The sequence below is a fragment of the Nothobranchius furzeri genome, chromosome 2, assembly GCF_043380555.1.
Source record: "Nothobranchius furzeri strain GRZ-AD chromosome 2, NfurGRZ-RIMD1, whole genome shotgun sequence".
NCBI classification, from domain to species: domain Eukaryota; kingdom Metazoa; phylum Chordata; class Actinopteri; order Cyprinodontiformes; family Nothobranchiidae; genus Nothobranchius; species Nothobranchius furzeri.
In genome coordinates, this window is record NC_091742.1 from 53,356,415 (window position 1) to 53,373,553 (window position 17,139).

The 17,139-nt window shown below is 44.8% G+C and overlaps 1 protein-coding gene across 7 annotated transcripts in view; it reads right to left on the reverse strand.

The window, feature by feature from the left end:
• capgb (capping protein (actin filament), gelsolin-like b) overlaps positions 1–16,352 on the reverse strand; it is a 24,863-nt gene extending 8,511 nt beyond the window's left edge. The window contains exons 1-2 of one of the 7 annotated variants that reach the window (XM_015946939.3): positions 8,613–8,661; positions 8,378–8,457 (exon numbers count right to left, since the gene is read on the reverse strand). Coding sequence is in view for 1 of the 7 variants with exons in the window: in XM_054747790.2 (XP_054603765.2) it covers positions 4,536–4,585 (50 nt within the window). In the remaining 6 variants the exon portion in view is untranslated. Of the gene's footprint in view, positions 1–216; positions 301–4,535; positions 4,682–8,155; positions 8,277–8,377; positions 8,512–8,612; positions 8,662–16,310 lie in introns of those variants that run through there. The other 6 variants (XM_070548911.1, XM_070548910.1, XM_015946937.3 and 3 more) reach the window with 6 other exon arrangements.
• Positions 16,353–17,139: the final 787 nt, after the last annotated feature.

A 17,139-nucleotide genomic window follows, 5' to 3' on the forward strand; every position in this document is an offset into this window, starting at 1 on the left:
CCATGCATGACTCTGCTTTATCAACTGTGGTCAATGTGGCCTTGAATTCTCCAGAAGCTGTCAATCACTCACTGATTCAAACCAGATGTGTTGGTGCAGGAGAACGTAAGTCACACAGGCAGTGGCCCTTGAGGACCAGGAGGTTATTGCTTTAACTTGCATGCAAAGAACAGAACGATAGTTGCAGTAATGAGCAATTCCACTAAATTCAAATACCTGCTTCCTGTCTCTGGTACACCCGTGCAGTTACGTACGCCACTCCCTTGTCCTCTTGCTAAACACACTTACACACAGGTTAAAAATCAAAACTAACAGCTGGAGTCTGAGCGATTCAAATTAAAGTGTGCCAACTTAACCACGGGCGTGATACTTCCTTTCTACTTGTGGTTTCCTGTGTAAACTGAGAATAATCTCCTCTATCCATCCATCAATCCATTTTCATCCCCTTATCCGGAGTCGGGTCGCAGGGGCAGTAGCCTAAGGCGAGAGGCCCAGACTTCCCTCTCCCCAGCCACTTGGGCCAGCTCCTCGGGGGGAATCCCAAGGCGTTCCCTGGCCAGTTGAGAGGCATAGTCCCTCCACCGTGTCCTGGGTCTACCTTTAGGTCTCCTCCGGGTTGGACGTGCCCGGAAAACCTCACCAGGGAGGCATCCAGGAAGCATCCTGACCAGATGCCCGAGCCACCTCAACTGGCTCCTCTCGATGTGGAGAAGCAGCGGGTCTACTCCGAGCCCCTCTCGGATGACCGAGCTTCTCACCCTATCTCTAAGGGAGAGTCCAGCCACTCTTCGCAGAAAACTCATTTCAACCGCTTGTATCCGCGATCTCGTTCTTTCGGTCACTACCCAAAGCTCATGACCATAGGTGAGGGTAGGAACGTAGATCGACCGGTAAATCGAGAGCTTCGCCTTCTGACTCAGCTCTTTCTTATGTTTATGTTTATTTATTTAGCAGACGCTTTTATCCAAAGCGACTTACAATTTATAACCTATAGGGCATGTTGTGATCTCACCACGACAGACCGGTACAACGCCCGCATCACTGCAGATGCAGCACCAATCCACCTATCGATCTCATGCTCCAGTTTTCCCTCACTCGTGAACAAGACCCCGAGATACTTAAACTCCTCCACTTGGGGCAGGACCTCATCCCTGACCCGGAGAAGGCATTCTACCCTTTTCCAAATCAAGACCATGGTCTCAGATTTAGAGGAGCTGATTCTCATCCCAGCTGCTTCACACTCGGCTGCGAACCGCTCCAGCAAAAGCCAGAGATCACGTTCTGATGAAGCCAACAGGACCACATCATCTGCAAAAAGCAGAGACCTGATCCTCAGGCCACCAAAACGGATGCCCTCCACACCTTAGCTGCACCTAGAAATCCTGTCCATAAAGGTTATGAACAGAATCGGTGACAAAGGGCAGCCTTGGTGGAGTCCAACTCTCACTGGGAACGAGCCTGACTTACTGCCGGCAATGCGGACCAAGCTCTGACGCTGGTCATACAGGGACCTAACAGCCCGTATCAGAGGGCCTGACACCCCATACTCCCAGAGTACCCCCCACAGGGCCCCCCGAGGGACGCGGTCAAACACCTTCTCTAAATCCACAAAACACATGTAGACTGGTTGGGCAATTTCCCACACACCCTCCAGGATCTCCCAAAGGGTATAGAGCTGGTCCAGTGTTCCACGGCCAGGACGAAAACCACATTGCTCCTCCTGAATCTGAGGTTCAACAATCCGATGGACCCTCCTCTCCAGAACCCCTGAATAGACCTTACCAGGAAGGCTCAGGAGTGTGATCCCCCTGTAGTTGGAACACACCCTGCGGTCCCCCTTTTTAAATAAGGGGACCACCACCCCGGTCTGCCAGTCCAGTGGGACTGCCCCCCCGATGTCCACGTGATATTGCAGAGCCGCGTCAGCCAACACAGCCCCACAACATCCAGAGCCTTAAGGAACTCCGGGCAGATCTCATCCGCCCCTGGAGCCTTGCCACAGAGGAGCTTTTTAACCACCTCAGTGACCTCAGCACCAGAGATTTGAGAGGCCAACTCAAAGTCCCCAGACTCTGCTTCCTCACTGGAAGACGTGTCGGTGGGATTGAGGAGGTCTTCAAAGTATTCTGCCCACCGATCCACAACGTCCTGAGTAGAGGTCAGCAGCACACCGTACCCACTATAGATAGTGTTGGTAGCGCACTGCTTTCCCCTCCTGAGGCGCCGGATGGTGGACCAGAATCTCCTCGAAGTCGTACGGAAGTCTTGCTCCATGGTCTCACCAAACTCCTCCCATGCCCGGGTTTTTGCCTCGGCAACCACCTGAGCTGCGTTCCGCTTGGACTGCCGGTACCCGTCAGCTGCCTCTGGAGTCCCACAGGCTAGAAAGACCTGATAGGACTCTTTCTTCAGCTTGACAGCATCCCTAACCGCCGATGTCCACCAGCGGGTTCGGGGGTTGCCACCACGACAGGCACCGACGATCCTGTGACCACAGCTCCGATCGGCCGCCTCAACAATGGAGGCATGGAACAGGGTCCATTCAGACTCAATGTCCCCCGCCTCCCCCAGAAACTTTTTGGAAGTTCTGTCGGAGGTGGGAATTGAAGCTCCTTCTGACAGGAGACTCTGCCAGACATTCCCAGCAGACCCTCGCGATACGCTTGGGCCTGCCTGGTCTGACCGGCATCCTCCCCCACCATCTGAGCCAACTCACCACCAGGCAGTGGTCAGTTGACAGCTCCGCCCCTGTTTTCACCCGAGTGTCCAAGACATGCGGCCGCAGGTCAGATAAAACAACAACAAAGTTGATCATCGAGCTGCGGCCTAAGGTATCCTGGTGCAAGAGCACATATGGACACCTTTATGTCTGAACATGGTGTTTATTATGGACAATCTATGACGAGCACAGAAGTCCAATAACAAAACACCACTCGAATTCAGATCAGGGGGGCCGTCCCTCCCAACCACACCTCTGCAGGTCTCACTGTCGTTGCCCACGTGAGCGTTAAAGTCCCCCAGCAGAACGAGGGAGTCACCGGAAGGAGCGCTTTCCAGCACGCCCTCCAAGGTCTCCAAAAAGGGGTGGGTAGTCTGAACTGTAGTTTGGTGCATAAGCACAGACCACAGTCGGGACCCATCCCCTCACATGTAGGCAGAGGGAGGCTACCCTCTTTTGCACCATAATATATTGAAAGAGGTGTCATTTGATGAAACGATATAAGCCGGTCTGCCAAAACATCCATTCAGAGGAGCGACCTTGTTGAATTTTTGGAGCCAGAGTCTGTAGACATATGGGACTGAAGGCGTGCCTACTCTCCTGCAGCTGGTTCATAATATGAAGCCCTTATACACAAACAAAATGTGATTATTGAGAATCTGAAGGAGAACTGGCTGTACTGGTGTCATATCTACGCTATCCTGTCATCAATGCCATAATAGTGTGGCCTGATCTGTGGCTGCATCCTGACACGGTCCAAGTGGGGTCGTCATCCTGTGTGAAGCTAAGTAGGTGGTGAAAGAAACACTTAAGCCCATCTGAGAATTTAGATCTGTTCTCTTCTTTTCTTCGAATATCTGACTTTTCTGATTGAAGAAGGACTTTTGCAGACATACACACATGACAGCTGCTTGTATTAAACACAGCTGTCATGCAAGCAGCTGCAGCTGAAGGAGATTTAGGCTAATTTAAACATTTTAAACACTGTAAACTCTGATTCATAACCAGCATGATGCAAACCCATTTAAATCTTTAAAAGCAACTCTGTTTATTTTGCCCACATTCATTAACTTTCGTAGATTGGAATATTGTTTCTGGGTTTCAACTCTAACCACATAAAAGTTTGACTTTGCTGCTTGAAAAGCAAAAAAATGCCCTAAAGTGTTTTTGGACATGGTTGTTTTTGCAGTTTTGTTTTCACAGATAAAAACCAAACAAAGAAGCAGACTTTAAACGTTATCATGAGCACGCTGGAGCCGCAGAAGGTTTCCTCTACAGATACGCTGATAGGAAACCGTGATACTCTTATAATCAGCTCTAAGTAGCCGTTTGAATTTACAGGATAAATAAACTTGAGGTGGAGCACTCACTAAATCATCCATCATTATTATAATCAGCAGTTTATGTTTTTATTTTGCTGCTAAAAAAGGCGCCAGGTGTCCTCCATGAACGATAAGGGAGGGCTGGAAACAAATGTTTCATTTGACAAGTGCGATTCGAGTCAACCGGGGACGATAAACCAAACAAACGTTCACAAAGTATTTCTGTTATGTGCTAAAAAGCCTCATTGGGCTGCAGGAGACACTGGTGGAGTCTAACCAAGAGGATGTGAGAGCAGCGGCCCGCCTCCTGCTCCTTGGTGACCAAAACCAGGTAAAAACAGAGTTTCTGTGAAGTAAAGTGAAAATAGGAGCAGAGATAATAAAGACATAGAGAGGGCCTCGGGCAGCAGGTACAAGGGCTCCTCTGGGTTAAGGTTACAGGATTTGATAAGAGATGTTCCAAGGGGAAAGAAAGAAGACCCGGTCCACTTAACTGTATGATCCCCTCTGGTACCTCCGGCATGCTGTCTGCCTCCGGCTCCATTCTGCGTGTCCACTGGGGTGTGTGTTTGTTGTGTGAGAAGCTTTGAGGTAATGAGCAGCCTGGCACAGAGGAGTGTTTGAGCTCACCTGGCCTGGTTAGCTTATATGAGGAAGTAACTGGAGCTGCAGTGATGAAAGCCTACCTGCAGCCTAGGTACAGATAGGGCGCTGTGCAGAATGTGGATTCCTGGGTCCTGGCAAAAACCAAATACCAGTCTAATAGCTACTGCAAGGGACAGCTAGTCAGTTTTTATGTTGTAATCTTAGCTTGCTGCTCAAAATACATGGCTGGCCTAAAACTGGAGTAACAGGTTCATCAATATTCAACAAAACAAACCTTTTCTACCTGATTTAGAGCTGGTTCTACACATGTCGTAGCAATAAGATCAGAGCCAAAGAATGACAAGCCTAAACAAGATTTGTTCCTAGAGTACACACTCTAATATTTGGGTTATTTCTGTAAAGGAGTGGCCACTGTATGAAAGAAGCTGCTTTTTTATTAATTGTAGCATGTATGAGCATTTTAACCAAATATGTGCTCAGCAGGTGTAAAGGACGGTTAAGTGGTTACTGAGTTTTATTTCTTTATCATTCATACTGTTTTTTTAAATACATGCTAATAGTGATGCTGTAATGAGTTTAAAAAGTTAGCCATGAACTGGACTTGAGCGATGGACGTGGCTGCTGTAGAATCATTCATGGGTTGGTACGGGTCACTGAGCTGGTGGTTTTATTTAGTAACAACAGAGTCTAACTTTACTCAGACAACATTATACTGTAAAGGTGAAAATAGCGGTGGTGAGAAAAAGGGTCATTTGGAGTTAGACTTGCATGCACCATCCATTCATTTTCTATACACAAGGTCAGGGAACTCTGGTGCTTTAAAGGGGTTCTGGAACAACTTATTTTTAGGATTGTAAACCGTTGTTTTAACCTATTAATCTTTGTTGGGGCTCAAAATGGATCAGGAGCATTGATATTTGGCCAAACACAACCTCATGATAAAAGCCCTACAATTAAAAGACTAGTTTTCACCACCCACTCAGTCAAGACATGAATATTAATTGAGCTGCATGCTAATTGGCCAGTTTGCCCTGATGGCTCTATAGGGAGACCAATGGGCCATTCCCATCTGTACCTGGTCGGCCCTGCCCGGATAGCTCCAGTCGGCCCCAGCCTCGCCCGGTTGATTCCACACATCCTTGCTTAGGTATGCACGGAATGCAGTGAGAGACATTTTCGGCTTCTAGATAATCAGCATGATAATGAATGATAATGATTTGAGCATGCCTTAAGGCCATGTGGGCTGATTCTACCCACCAATCAGAGGCTTGCTCTAATGCGGGGGTCGGCAACCTGCGGCTCTGGAGCCGCATGCGGCTCTTCCATCCATCTGATGCGGCTCTCTGTGCTTGTAAAATAATGAATGGATATTTAAATAAAATGCTTTATATTTTACTGCATTAATTTTACATCTGTATGCCAATTCTAAATGTAAAGATTGTCTGCGTAAACCTGAACAGGTCCAACCCGGTCTTACTGTGAGACTGGGTTGACGCGTCACGCTTGTGCGCATTCTGAGCTGAAGAAGATGTGAGATTCTGGGCTTCTCCTCAGACGGCTCCTGGATGTGTCGCCACATTGGAGACAGGAACAAGCACTATTCAGCCAAAGTTTCATAATCAGGGAACATTTTCTAAGTGACAAGTCTCTCTGAGAGACAGGGTTTGGGAAACGCTCGCTTCAGTCAGAGGAATCTTCCCGCATGCGCTCTAGTTCTGCGACGCGCTCCAAGCCAATCTCCACATCTTCAGCTCGCTGTGCACCTTATGTACGCGCTGACAGCGAGCTGCGCTGAGCGGTGTCTAGCTCGTTTCTTGAGTGATTTAGCTACATCTGCGATGTGCATAACGAATAAAGTGTCAGTTCGTCTGCATGCATCGGGGTAATTCTTTCTATTCTTTCTACGTCAAAATAAACGGTCAAATACGGGAACTAAACGGTCAACACAACACAAGCCCTGCTTTTATCTGTTCTGTTTTATTGTGAAAATAGATCAAATTTAACTTGATTAACACCAGAGCCAGGCGCACTGCGCCGTTATCTCCGTCGCTGTAAATGAGGGAAAAACAAAATGATCGGATCCTTTTCTGACCTTCCCCACCTACAAAGTTTAATTACAACAATCAAACGTGACATAGCCTGGATTTGTATTCTGAACAGTCTAAACATGTTTTAAAAAGAAACGTATGACAAAAGTGGCACCTGCTCAGTAAAACCACCAACAGGGTGAAAAATATCAAAATATTGTAGCAGAGACGGGCTACAACTTCTGGATCCAGTTAATATAAATTGTTTTATTGATTATCTTCTTATGAAAGACAGCTTTGATGTACACAAGCGACCGGTACTGGCTGCTGTCACCTGTTGTGAGCAGCTCTCTGATGTCTGAGGGTAGGACCCGCCCACAACGCCGCGGCTGCTGTGGCTCCCAGTGTTTTCTTTACTGTGGGAAACGGGTAATAATGGCTCTTTGATGGGAACAGGTTGCCGACCCCTGCTCTAATGGAAGGTGTGAATTTTGCTGTCAGCAGTGGGTGTGTTGGCCCTGGTCAGCCTGAAGCAGACCACCTCAGAAAGAGGGCTGAAAAACAGTCTCGTTGCGCCCTGAAAAAAGGCAGGCCACCAAGATATGTAAGCAAGCTATGCTATCCGGGCCGACCAGGTACAGATGGGTCCTGCCACACACGAGAGCAAACTGCTGAGCAAACAGCCTCGAATGACGGTTTCCTCAGCAGATGCCTCGCTGTGTGCGAGTAATTTTCTGCCTCACAAGACGCCTAGGTAAAAATCTAACCGGTTTGATATTTTTCTCCTCACAGGGGGTAGAAACTCACCGTGTGCACACAACATGAGCTGCCGGCTGAGCCGAAATATTCTAGAGGCCAATCAAAGCGCCTGGTTTAGTTTGGTTCTTCTTAAACTTTTTTTACAATGAGCTACGATGTGTTGCTTTTAGAGATATTTTAGCCTATTTCCTCTTGTCAGTCAGAAAATATTGAAGTCATAAGCGGCAGGTCTGGGTGTGGCTTGTGAAACATAAGACTGTTATTTGATGAAACAGAATCAACTTTAGACGATTAAATAAAAACACAATGCCCTCCTGAACTTCCCTGCTAGCATTGAACGGTGTCTGGTTAAATGAAGAAGAAAAGAGCAGAATGGAAAAACAATTCAGGTGCTCGGGTCACTGAACCAGCCAGTCATTCACGCAATGTTGAGCAGACACCAATATGAGAGCAAGCAATATGCAGGCGTTCAGAGCAGCAGGTATGAAAAAACCTGACCACAATCTGTCCACTGAATGATTAGCTCATACAGCAGGGCTAGTATGGGTCTAAAGTGACTGAAATCAATACAATCCAGGAGATAAAAACACATTAATACTAACATATACTATTGAGGAAGACAATATGATGGCTAAGCCCCTCATTCTGAACCTTGTCACCAGTTTCGAGCTGATTGAATCATCCTGCCAACTTTAAGGAAGTTGTAAAACAACTGCACGTACGGTGACGTGTGAGAAATAAGGAAAAAAACCAGAGGTAAGCAATTTAAATGCAGGGTTTTCCCAGCTGATAACAGAGACGTAGTCCAGGGGAATACAATTGTCCTAAGGTCAGATTCCCCAGCTGCTGTCAGGAGAAGGAAACAAGAAGGAAACTTGGCAAATGTTGGAAAACTAAGAGGAAAGAAAATGCACAAAGAGTTGAGACGAGGTGTTCAGGCTTACCTCTGAAATGAGTTAGGTGGTGAGACAAAACACGTTTGAGCAGGGAGCAGGGAGGAATGCAGCGATGCAAAAACACGTCCCTAAACACACAAAGTCTTAAACTCAGCCACCCACCACAAAACATTTCCTGCCTCGCTCTGAGGAAAACTAAGCCCGGCCCTCTTCAACCGAGAAAGAAGAAGAAAAAGAGAAATCTGGTTGAATCAAAGCATTTAGAGAAAGAGTCAAATCAAACCTTGATCTGCTGCAACAGAACGCTGTGTGTTTCTCATTTATGTTTCTACTAAACAGAAATGGATTTAGGGACAAATGTGTCAAGGAAGAACAGTTTCTTTCATAATTGCACAACTTCACAAAGGTTTCAGTCTTTTTCTTCCCCCGCTGTCTGGAATCGCAGTGAGTCAACATCAGTTCCTCCACTGTTGCTAAATGTCACCATAGCAACCAGCCCAAACAGCCACTAGTCATTAATGGGTTCTCCCTTCCTAGAGACAACTTTAAACACACCCTTAAGCATCATCTAAGGTTTAGTAAGGATGCCTTCTGCACAGCTTTACCTGTGCAGGGTCAGGGTGAAGAAAAGCTCTGATTCATCGTTTCCGCAGGTGACACGAGTGAATGTGGAGGCAGAGTGGTCTCCTCAGGAGCAACCAGATGTGCGTGTGAGCAAACAATAGGCTGATTTTACTGCCGTTAAATGCACACAAAATTCTGATTTTGTTAATATTTATGAAGAAGTGACAATGCTCCTTGGCAGTAATTCTTATATCATGGGAAAGCCTGGTTAGTCGCCTTTAGAATGAGCCATAGACTGACAGGATTGTGTATTTATGGAATGAACAGCATGGCTAAATGTGTGGGTAGCGCTGCCAAAAAATGGGCCAAACTGGTTTTCAGCTTCAGGTGCTTCCAGGTGTGTTCCAGTCACAGCAGGTACACTGAAAATTGCATCATTTTGTGAACTGATATGTAAAAGCTGTGTGTTGGTTTTTAATTGAGAACGGACATGCAAACATATACTGTATTTTCTTTGTGTGGTGCAATTCAAACTCTGACTGCTAGGTGGCAGCAGATTTACCGCCTTCTTTCTGACGGAACAACGAGATGTCGCAATAGCACTGGATGTGTCTTGGAAGCATCTGGCCTGAGTTTTCCAATTGAATTTAGTCTTAAAAATAGCAAATATCATCTTGCCTTTAGCGTCACAACATATTGCACGTCTCCCCAGTATTGATGGGAATTCCGGCTCTTTTTAGAGAGACGGTTCTTTTGGCTCAGCTCACCAAAAAGAGCCGGCTCTTTCGGCTCCCAAGTGGCTCCTCAGATTTTCTGTTGCGTAGAGTACATTTATAACCAAAATAATGCAAACTATATGTAAAATGATTTACTAATGTAAACAAATGCAATATATCAAATATTTATCATTCTATGGATTTAATAACTGAACACTTTAAGAAATCTCCACTTTCTGACTGCTGGCGCTCATTTTCTCACCGTCTTCGTCGCACTCCCCTCCCTCTCGCTCGCCTTTTTACTCCTCCTCATTCACTCTCGTCTCCCTCCACCCGCATGTGCTCTGCTGTGTGTCTGAGTCTGATCCTCCCTCTTCCCCGTCCCTACTGCTCTGTGTGTGGACAGTCTGGACACGCAGTTACGCATGTTGACCAATCGTCTGTAGCGTTCACCAAAGCAAGAGGGGAGGGGGCGGCTCCCAATGACGAGCCGGCTCCTGTCGTTCACTTCAAAGAGCCGGCTCTTAGAGCCGGTTCGTTCGCGACCGACACATCACTAATTGTGATACATCTCCAGATTCTCACCTCTAATTGGAACTCAACTTACTCTTCTGGATATTCTAGATCTGGACATTCTGTATGTGCTAGATGCAGGGATTCCCTAAGTGTGGTGCGCGCACGCACGAGGTGAAAAGTGTAATGGCTGCGGAGCTCAGAGAAGTCTGTCATATGTCACCATTAGTGTAGCCAGAAACTCATTTGTGGGTGGGCCAAAGAAAAAGTAAGTGGGCCCAATAAATGCAAGTGTGTGTGTGTGTGTGTGTGTGTGTGTGTGTGTGTGTGTGTGTGTGTGTGTGTGTGTGTGTGTGTGTGTGTCCTCCGCATGTGCCCTAGCTTCATAATAATAATGCGCTCCGAGCTTCAGCACTCTGACCTGCGCACGCTGTTAATAGCAAGATATGTTCCGTATTTGATCATTTTTAACGGTGTTGGAGAAATCTGAAGGTGGTGAGTCATTCTGGCAGATTGTAATTAACACCCTGTCTCATGCAGGTGTTCTGACATTGTAAACCTCACACACAGAACATTGTGGATGTAACTAAATAAATGAAGAAATGATTCCCATCTGAGCATTTTAGCATTATTATATTATTATATTAGCACACGGACTGTGGGACAGCATTCTAAACGTGTCAGGCTATTAACAGCGCGCTGAAGATCTGAAGTTCAGAGTGCGTCTGTCAGAGGTCAGACGCGTTCCAGCGGAACCACGGCTCACGGGTGCACAAGTGAGCACATCTGGGCTGGGCAGAAGTAATTTTACAACATTGGTTTAAATAGCGCCAATAACGATACGCAGTGACTGGAGCGGCTCATGGAGCTGTGCCGCACACACACACACACACACACGCACACACTGATTCAACAAGCGCACGCTGCGCTGTGCCATCAGACCTAAGGCAGAAATGAGCGCTGCCTCCTCTGTGATAAAAAACTTTTAAGAGGTTTTATAACAACATTTTTCATTCAAGGTCAAATTAAGATATTAGTTTCTATTTTGGGATGACGTATTAAAATCGAGCCAGTGACTCCTCATGAACCTGACCACATCTCATGTTACTGCAGCATTTGTTATTCCAGTCCACGTGGCAGTGGATCGCAGATTCAGCCACACCATAAAACAGCAATAAGTCGGTCTGAGGCAAAAGTGAACCTCATGGCTAAAGCTTTTCCATCTTTTCCCCTATAGACATTTGATAACGCACAAGTAGGTGATCAGTTCAGGTTTACGCAGAGCAGAATGAAGGAGAGAGCTCTGGTTAAACGTTCCTACTTTAAGAAAACCATTAAATTGCATTGCTTATGTGCTACCTGGGCACTCTAAATATTGATTTAAAATTAAATCAAAGGAAATTGTAATGGTATCGAATGTTTTTTAATTACTATTTAAAAAATACATAATACATAAACATAAAAATGAAAGTAATGGGGAAAAAGGTCGATCATATTTTTTTAACCCTGTCTGTCGAGTGACTGTTTAGCGTGACGTCTGATATATATATTTATATATATATATATCTGGCTGTATATATATATATATATATATATATATATATATATATATATATATATATATACATATGCTCTGATGTGGGGCTGGGGAGGTGCATCGACATGGTCGGAAAATAGAAGGGGGTGCGCGGCTAAATAAGTTTGGGAACCACTGTGCTAGAGGGACCAGCTAGTTCAGCTAGTTGCTGGTTGACCTTAATCAGCTCAAGGTTGAGCCAAAATGTGACCAGACTGGTGGCCAGCATGAGGGGGAGGAGCCAAGCCGTTGTGGGTGTGCATGAACTTTCTACGTGCTGCTGAGGACCCTGACAGTTTTAAAATGGATCAAGTGTAAAAATGGACAGTATGTGGGTTTGTTTTTTTCTTTATTGCTGGATAAAAGTGTGATTATCAAAACCACCAAGCTCAACACAGGAGTGAATATCAACAAAATAATGCAGGGGATTTAGTTAATTTTTGGTGGGTGTAACCAAAACATGTAACTGTGTTGCTTATTAAGTGGATACACAATTCTACCTCGTGGTAAAGGTTGAAGCATTGTGGATAACGAAGAAATGACTGTCCAAACACAAATGATCTATACTTATTCAGCTAATAATACTCTATATTTGGTTAGCTACCAAGTTAGCAAGATGGGTAACCAACTGAATATATAATTTGCCAATTCAGAGGTTGCATCCTTTGAAGGCTGATTACATCACAGTGATGCAACAAAAGCTCTCCAATTTCAAAGACATCGTTCCAAATGCATCCGTTGTTCAGGGGTGTGTCCAGGGAATGGCCTGGGGTAGCACGTGCCACCTTTCGAATCTGATTGGCCACCCCTCTGAGTTCCATTTAAATTGACTTTGGCCCGATCACATTACTCGCACTACGCCCTACGGACTTATGTGAAGTGCACTTGGAGGGAAGTGTGCAGTAAGGCTTTGAGTGTGTGGTACACAAGTGTGCAAGCAATTGCCAAATTGGGGCAAGGAGTACTGCGCCATCGACCAAAGTGAATGCTGTGATACTTTAAAAAATAAAAGTCTTTATTAACAACTTTCAAACAAAAAAGCAACCAATTATTTGACAAAATTTACATTCACTTCTATCCAAATTAAATCTTTGTGTAAAACATTAAGAACAATAATTAATCATCCTAAAATGAACAACATTAAATTGAAAATATATTTTTTCAAAAATCGCACTTCAGCCTTTGTTCCCGCAGTAATGGATTGTGGGCACACCCTTCGCCAAAGTCCGTATCAATGCGGATTTGGGTGAAGTGTGGATCAAAGGTGCAAAAGGGGCGTGGTCAACTTCTGCATTTGAGAATTGGGACACCCTACACACTCGCACCCTTGAAGAGATCACACATTTAAAGAGTTGTGGAAGTGTGAGTATAGGGACTGGGCTGAAAAAGAAAATGATGAAGAAGGAGGAGGAAGAAGAGAAGAAGAAATAACGTTTATGGCACAATGTGGAACTCCCAGATTCACTAGAATGATTAAAGAAAACACATTTGGACCTAGACACACCACTGCCTTCTTTTACCCGGATTTAAAGGTGTAGTATGTAAGAATATAGTGAGAATATTACAATGAGAAAATCCCAAAAGAGTAATGTTTCAGTCATTTTGGAAGGAAGGTTATACTGAAACATATTTTATATCCAGCTGCTGGATTGTCAGTATTTCTCCTTTCAAAACGAAGGAAGGAGGGACATAACTACTGTTTACCATCAGTGAGAGCGCTGGGAGCTAATACTGCCACGCCAACAATTGTAATTTGAAGATGGCCGGCAAAAAGCTACAGAGTTGTTTAAAGTGGTTGCAGTAATCACATTTTACCACAGTGTGGCAAGGTGGAGAAACGAGGGCCCGGGCAGGATTCGATCCCCAGACTCCCAGGTGAGAGTCACACACACTAACCAGTCACCCAAAGGGACACCCCCTTGGCCAAGTAGCCAGGGCGCATGATCAATCAGGACACTGTGACAGGATGCTCACACTGTCACATCAGGATTTCGTTTTTACTTAATTTCTACATAATGCACCTTTAAATGACAGGTCTGGTGTATCCTTCATTGCTCAGCACATCCCAGAATTCATTACGAGCTGAATGGGAGAATTTTTGTTCTTGTAACAACAGCAGACCAAACATGAGAAGATAGCAGTGTTAAATACAATTACACTAAAATCTATTATTACAAAACTTTTAATTAAAATAAAAGAACAATACTTAAAAGTAATTTTCCATTGGTGAAACTTTTTTCAATCTTTTTTTTTAGGTATGATGGGTAGATCTTTATAGAGCAACACTTTAGGCCCAATCCCAACACTTACACTTGCACCCTTAAGCCCTTCAATTGCGCGTTGCCGGCCAGGGGTGCGAGTGCGTAGGGTGTCCCGATTCTCAAGTACGGAAGTTGACCGCGCCTCCGTTGCACCCTTAATCTGCACTTCACCCAAGTCCGCAGCGATGTGGACCTCAGGCAAGGGTATTACCCACAAGTCATTGCTGCAGGAGAAAAGGCTCAAGTTCCTTTTCTGATAATATGTATTTTCTAATGAAGTAAGTTAATTTTAGGATGATTAGTTGATGTTCCAAAACTTTTAGACAAAGCAGCAATAAATGTAAATTTATTTCAAATAACTGTTTGGCTGTTTGTTTAAAAGTTGTTAATAAAGGTTTTTGAAAAAAATCACAGCAATCAGCATCCCGCTGTCGGTGCAGGATCTGCTGGGGGTCCTTCGACTGCCGATGACGTCACATGACTGCAACTCTACTCGGCTTTCACACACACGTTTTGGAAAGACATCAGCAGTTGTGTTAATAAATTCTTGTTTGTTAACACCTAAATGTTTTCTTTATAATTGTAATTTGTTAATAAAACACCATATTATCTTTGTTTTGTAAAGAATGTGAAACTGCATAAAACCAACATCGGACTGACAAACAATACAACAGTTCTTATACGTGAAGCCATATCTGTTTGTGTTAATGTGGAGTTCGTCTGTGTATTTCCTTAGTTGTTATCTAAATACATTTTATGACTCAAAATATTGCTTGGTGTCTTTCAGTAAAGTTCTTATATTTTATTTTGCCCCATTTCATCAACATCAAGAGCTTTTGAGGGTCACCGTTTATCAGTTGCTTATATTTTACATTTCCTTTAGAAATTCAAACATATTTTCTCCAAAATGTGTTGATTTCTGGACTACAGGACTACAACCGCTAAGACTACGACCGCAAATTTGTTCTGACCAATCAAAATCCTAACGCTTCATGTTCAGCCAATCAACTACTTTGACGTCATCGGCAGTCGAAGGACCCCGAGCCGATCCCATACCGACACCGGCATGCGTTGCGATCGATTACACAATGTTCCCTGTCTCAATTCTACAATTATTTTCACACTTGTGTACTACGCACTCGAAGCCTTACAGCACACTTTCTCCAAGTGCACTTTGCTGAAGTCTGCAGGGAGCAGTGCGAGTACTGGGATTGGGCCTTATTCAGTTTATGTATGAGCAGATGAGTTAATCAGCACCCAACAGTCACCTGCAGAAAGTGAGCCCAAGGCCCTGTCCACACGGAGCCGGGGATCTGCCAAAACGTAGGCATTTTTTCTACGTTTTGGCCTGTCATCCACACGAAAACTGAGTTTTTTCACACGAAAACGGATCTTTTTAAAAACTCCGGCCAAAGTGAAGATCTGTGTTTTCTCCGTTTTGGGTGTCTGCGTGTGGACGGACAAAACCGGAGTTTTAAGGTTCGCAACGTCACTTTCCGTGACAGAAAAATGCTGACATCACGTGTGCGACCTGTGTTTACACTAGCCGACATCATGGATGCCCTCAGAGCTGCGCTCGCTTTATCAATTGTCCAAGCGCTTTTTGCTTGTTTGTTTTTGCAAGCGGAATTACTGCTCCTTGCGGAAGAGCACAGACGAAGGACGAGGTTAAGAACGGGGGAAGTACTGCCGCCTACAGGTCTGGCATGTCCTTAACAACGTATTTATCCGGGTGCGTGTGGACAGAGTTTTTTTTTTAAATGAGGTGGTGTGGATGCAAGTTTTTGGAGGGGCGGATATTCGTTTTAAAAAAAACCCGGCTACGTGTGGACTAGGCCTGAATGTAGTACCACCCTACTGAATATGCATTTAGGTATGGAAGCCCATTCCCGCCACTCAGATAAAAAAATAATTATGACTTAGCTATCTCATAATTTTATTTTTTTTATCTGAGTGGCGGGAATGGGCTTCCATACTTAGGAGCTACTAAAGTGACATGACGAGTGGTCACAAAACAAACATTAGTCTTTGGTAAGAGAGCACCATTGTAAACAAAACCAAAGCTGACAGATTGTTTTGTTTTCCCAAAAGCCAATGGGTGCACCAACCTAAACCACGACAAACTAACATGTCGCTCCTTTTTCAACACTCCTGATATAAATCACTGAGTGATTAACAAGCTTCTGCAGAAGCCCTTTGAAGTAAAAATATCCCTTTGCATCTGGTGCGTTGGTGCAGGGAAATGTCTAAAACATGCAGGACAGTGTCATGCAGCTAATGAACAGACCTGTGTTCTTTAGATTGATGCAGGTTTACCGATGAAATGTGTTGTGTAAACACACTTAACTTACTGCAGCTTCCAGTTAAAAGCACGTGTAAAATCCCCAGAGTGGTGGTGAGGCAACTTCCTGTGGTTGTCGAGCAGGTGAGTTCTTAGTGAGGCGCGCCCTCGTGAGGAGGGTTTGTGTAACTGACTCCTGTTGAAACGCAGGAAACTACTTAGTATTATTAAATGGATTGTTTATAATGTTGATAGACACGTGATGACAGAATGGTTGCTGTACTTTATTTTCCTGTTTCATGACCAATCACATGAAAGCAGCTCAATCGTCTAGTTGTGGTAAAGAGGATCAGAGTAATGAGCAAAGGAGATTTAAGTGACATTGTGGCATGGTTGTTTGCCTGGCTGGGATTTTCACCCACAACCACCTTTAGAGGGACCTAGATCATGCCATCTACCTCTGCACCACTACTGCCCCCTCAAACATGAATGAATAAATAAGAAAATGAGTCTGTGAACAAATAAGAGTGAATTTCTGATCCCATCTGATATGCACCATGGATTTTACACATGATGTGCGTCAACATTACAGATTTTGATGCCAAAGAAGTGCTTATTTTCAACTGGAGGCACAAGTTATTTTAGGTTTTGTGTGACAACACGCAGAGGACCCCCAACAACGAGTTTCTAGAACATGACGATGAGTTCACTGGACTCCCAACGGCCTCCGCAGTCACCAGAACTTTACCCAGTCCAGAACCTCTGGCATGTGGTGGAAAAGGAGCGTCTCATCACAGAAGGGACTGTAGGACGTTCTGAAGACCAAAGGGGGTCTAAACTGGCATTTATCCTGCAGGAACTCTGACACCCAATTAATGTAGTGTAACTAGGGACGTCCG